The sequence below is a fragment of the Penaeus japonicus genome, unplaced genomic scaffold, assembly GCF_977035675.1.
Source record: "Penaeus japonicus unplaced genomic scaffold, GWHDUDI00000001_assembly GWHDUDI00000022, whole genome shotgun sequence".
NCBI classification, from domain to species: domain Eukaryota; kingdom Metazoa; phylum Arthropoda; class Malacostraca; order Decapoda; family Penaeidae; genus Penaeus; species Penaeus japonicus.
This window is the reverse complement of record NW_028234424.1, coordinates 26,817,142-26,819,641: the sequence shown is the minus strand read 5'-3', so window position 1 is coordinate 26,819,641 and position 2,500 is coordinate 26,817,142. Positions and strand designations below refer to the sequence as shown.

At 42.7% G+C, this 2,500-nt stretch overlaps 1 protein-coding gene across 1 annotated transcript in view; it reads left to right on the top strand.

Annotated features, from left to right (window-relative positions):
• Positions 1 to 2,500, top strand: part of LOC122247004 (dimethylglycine dehydrogenase, mitochondrial) — a 25,061-nt gene that overhangs the window by 20,086 nt on the left and 2,475 nt on the right. The window contains exons 13-15 of the mRNA XM_043005929.2: positions 1,177 to 1,317; positions 1,698 to 1,860; positions 2,041 to 2,173. Coding sequence (XP_042861863.2) covers positions 1,177 to 1,317; positions 1,698 to 1,860; positions 2,041 to 2,173 — 437 coding nt within the window. The remainder of the gene's footprint in view (positions 1 to 1,176; positions 1,318 to 1,697; positions 1,861 to 2,040; positions 2,174 to 2,500) is intronic.

The following is a 2,500-nucleotide window of genomic DNA, read 5'->3' as shown; positions in this document are numbered from 1 at the left end:
AAGAGCTTACAGGAACAGTTCCAGTAAAGAAGCCGTTCTTTTTCCAAGGATGATGATAGTGACTCGTGATTATTATCATATGGATTCAGGGGACGCGACTTTTTTATGATCTAGGTTACATTGTTTTGTTACTTAAGTATATATGTATAGTTATCTGGGATGTGAGCAGCTCATTATCGAGATTTTGGATCTGCGTTAATGGAGCGAAAATTTATTTGTAAGTAAGTCATCAGTATTCCTAGATGTATGTTTTCCTACTCTAAATCCTTCACCAGCAGGCCTTTAATCTGTACTTTTCGGCCACGTGATCCCAACGTTGGCATTTGTAGCAACGTCGTGCAGGCGGGTAATAGTAGTCAATCCACAGAGAACAGTAAGCCCCAGGGACCAAGATCTATTCTGGGGGAAGGTCAGGCACCGTCCATTCTGCTACCAATGTCTCTCTGCCTTTCCGGCACTTGGGTCTCGCCACGACATCTATTGTACTTTCTTCTTAAAGGACACTGAGCTCAAAGATGATCGCCCGCCGCGGACGTGGCGACCGGAAAGTAGGCTTCGACAACTGCACTGATGATATGGGTTGCTTTAGCTTGGGGATTTGACTATCGGTGATCCTGGAGTTTTATTCCCCCGTATCCTGAATTCAGATCTTCAATTATATCTACTTTTCGTTCTGCTATTATCTAATTGTGTTCTTGAAGATAATCTTTGTTGATCGATGCTTTGCAGTTGCAGGCAAAAGCCACCTGTATTTATAGGCGACGCCATACCCACTGGTCTTGTAGGACCTCTAAAAAATATATTTCACGGTCACACTCGGAGTTGTTGTTTTGTTAATAATTGATATATTCTTTATATTCGGGACTGACCTTAGTAGTCATATCCCGAACAAATAGTAACCGACCTCACAATGTTAACTTGAGCCGCCGTAAAACAGACTACTTATTCCAAAACAGGTCACTGAGTCACTCGCTAGTTCGCTACTTAACTGACATTTAGAAAGACCTAATCGTCTGTATCAGGCAATCAAAGGTCAGGTCATTAACTCATGAGAGAGGACAAAAAAACGTCTGCTCGGTGAGATCGTCGCTGGCTCTTTACTGTGTGTGAGAGAGAGAAATAGAGAGAGAGAAGTAAGTAAACTGGAGTAAAGTAAGAGACCCTTTACACCCACAGCGTGCCCCGATTAGGCCGAACAGTGATCACTCACGTGCTGTCTCCTTCCGGCCACGTCTACGCCGAGCTCACCGTCACGAGGACCCACGACGACACATTCCTCATCATCACCGGATCTGGTTCCGAACTGCACGATCTCAGGTCGGTTTGGGGATTTTACTGCTGACTACTGAGAGAAATTCATTGTTCACATACTGTGTTGGAAAATTTGTATTTACGTTAGCTAAGTTCCCTTCGTTAAAGTCGATGAAATAGAGAGATGTACATGAATTCTTGGACAGTGAAGAAGAACAACATCGTTACTGTGAATTGCCACAAGTCAAGGTTACAGAAATATATCAGTTTCATTGACGAATTTCTAGCGTAGACACACACACACACACGCACACACACACACACACACACACACACACACACACACACACACACACACACACACACACACACACACACACACACACATATATATATATATATATATATATATATATATACTGGAACATGAGTTAAATTTCCAACAGATGGCTACAGGATTACGCCCGCCGCGGCGACTGGAAGGTAAGCTTCGGCAACTGCACTGATGAAATGGGTTGCCTTAGCATCGCCGGACCGAAGTCGAAGGAGATTCTTGCAACTCTCGCACCCGAATTCAAAGGGAAGTTCCCATTCTTCTCGTCCAAAGAGGTAAGGAAGTCATTTCAGGGGATCTTCAATTTTTTTTCTGAATGAAGCTCTCGCTCATGCAGTGTGTCAGTGTGAGTCTATCAATAATTGTATTTTTGTCCCTAACAAAATGTATTTCCGGTGTCCTTTCAAAATTTATGAAGATAATGATTATTTTCTGCTGAACCTTTCCTTGAACAGGTTGATTTGGCCGGGGTAAAGACAACGGCGATGCGGATATCGTACACGGGTGAACTTGGGTGGGAGTTGTACCATCCGCGTGAACAGTCGGGTCAGCTGTACGAGGCGCTGCTGCACCACGGAGAGCCCTTCGGTGAGCCATGACAGCAATGACGACAATATTTACTTGGTTTACAATATTTGCTCTACGTGTGTATCTTTTTTTTAGGTCCACTTTGATGTTTCCTGAACTGTTCAATATACTGTTGTTCATTTGACTGATTTTTTTTACAGTGAGAGGCTTTCTGCTGACTGCATATTCTGTATGAAAATTACTTTTCCAGTGTTCATGGTAACAATGACGGAGAAAAGACGGAACGAATAAAATCATTTTTAACAGTATCAAGATTAATCTGTTTTCGAACTTCATCAAAATAACTTGGGTTCTCGATCTCTGTTTTGATTCCGTCGACTTGAGTTT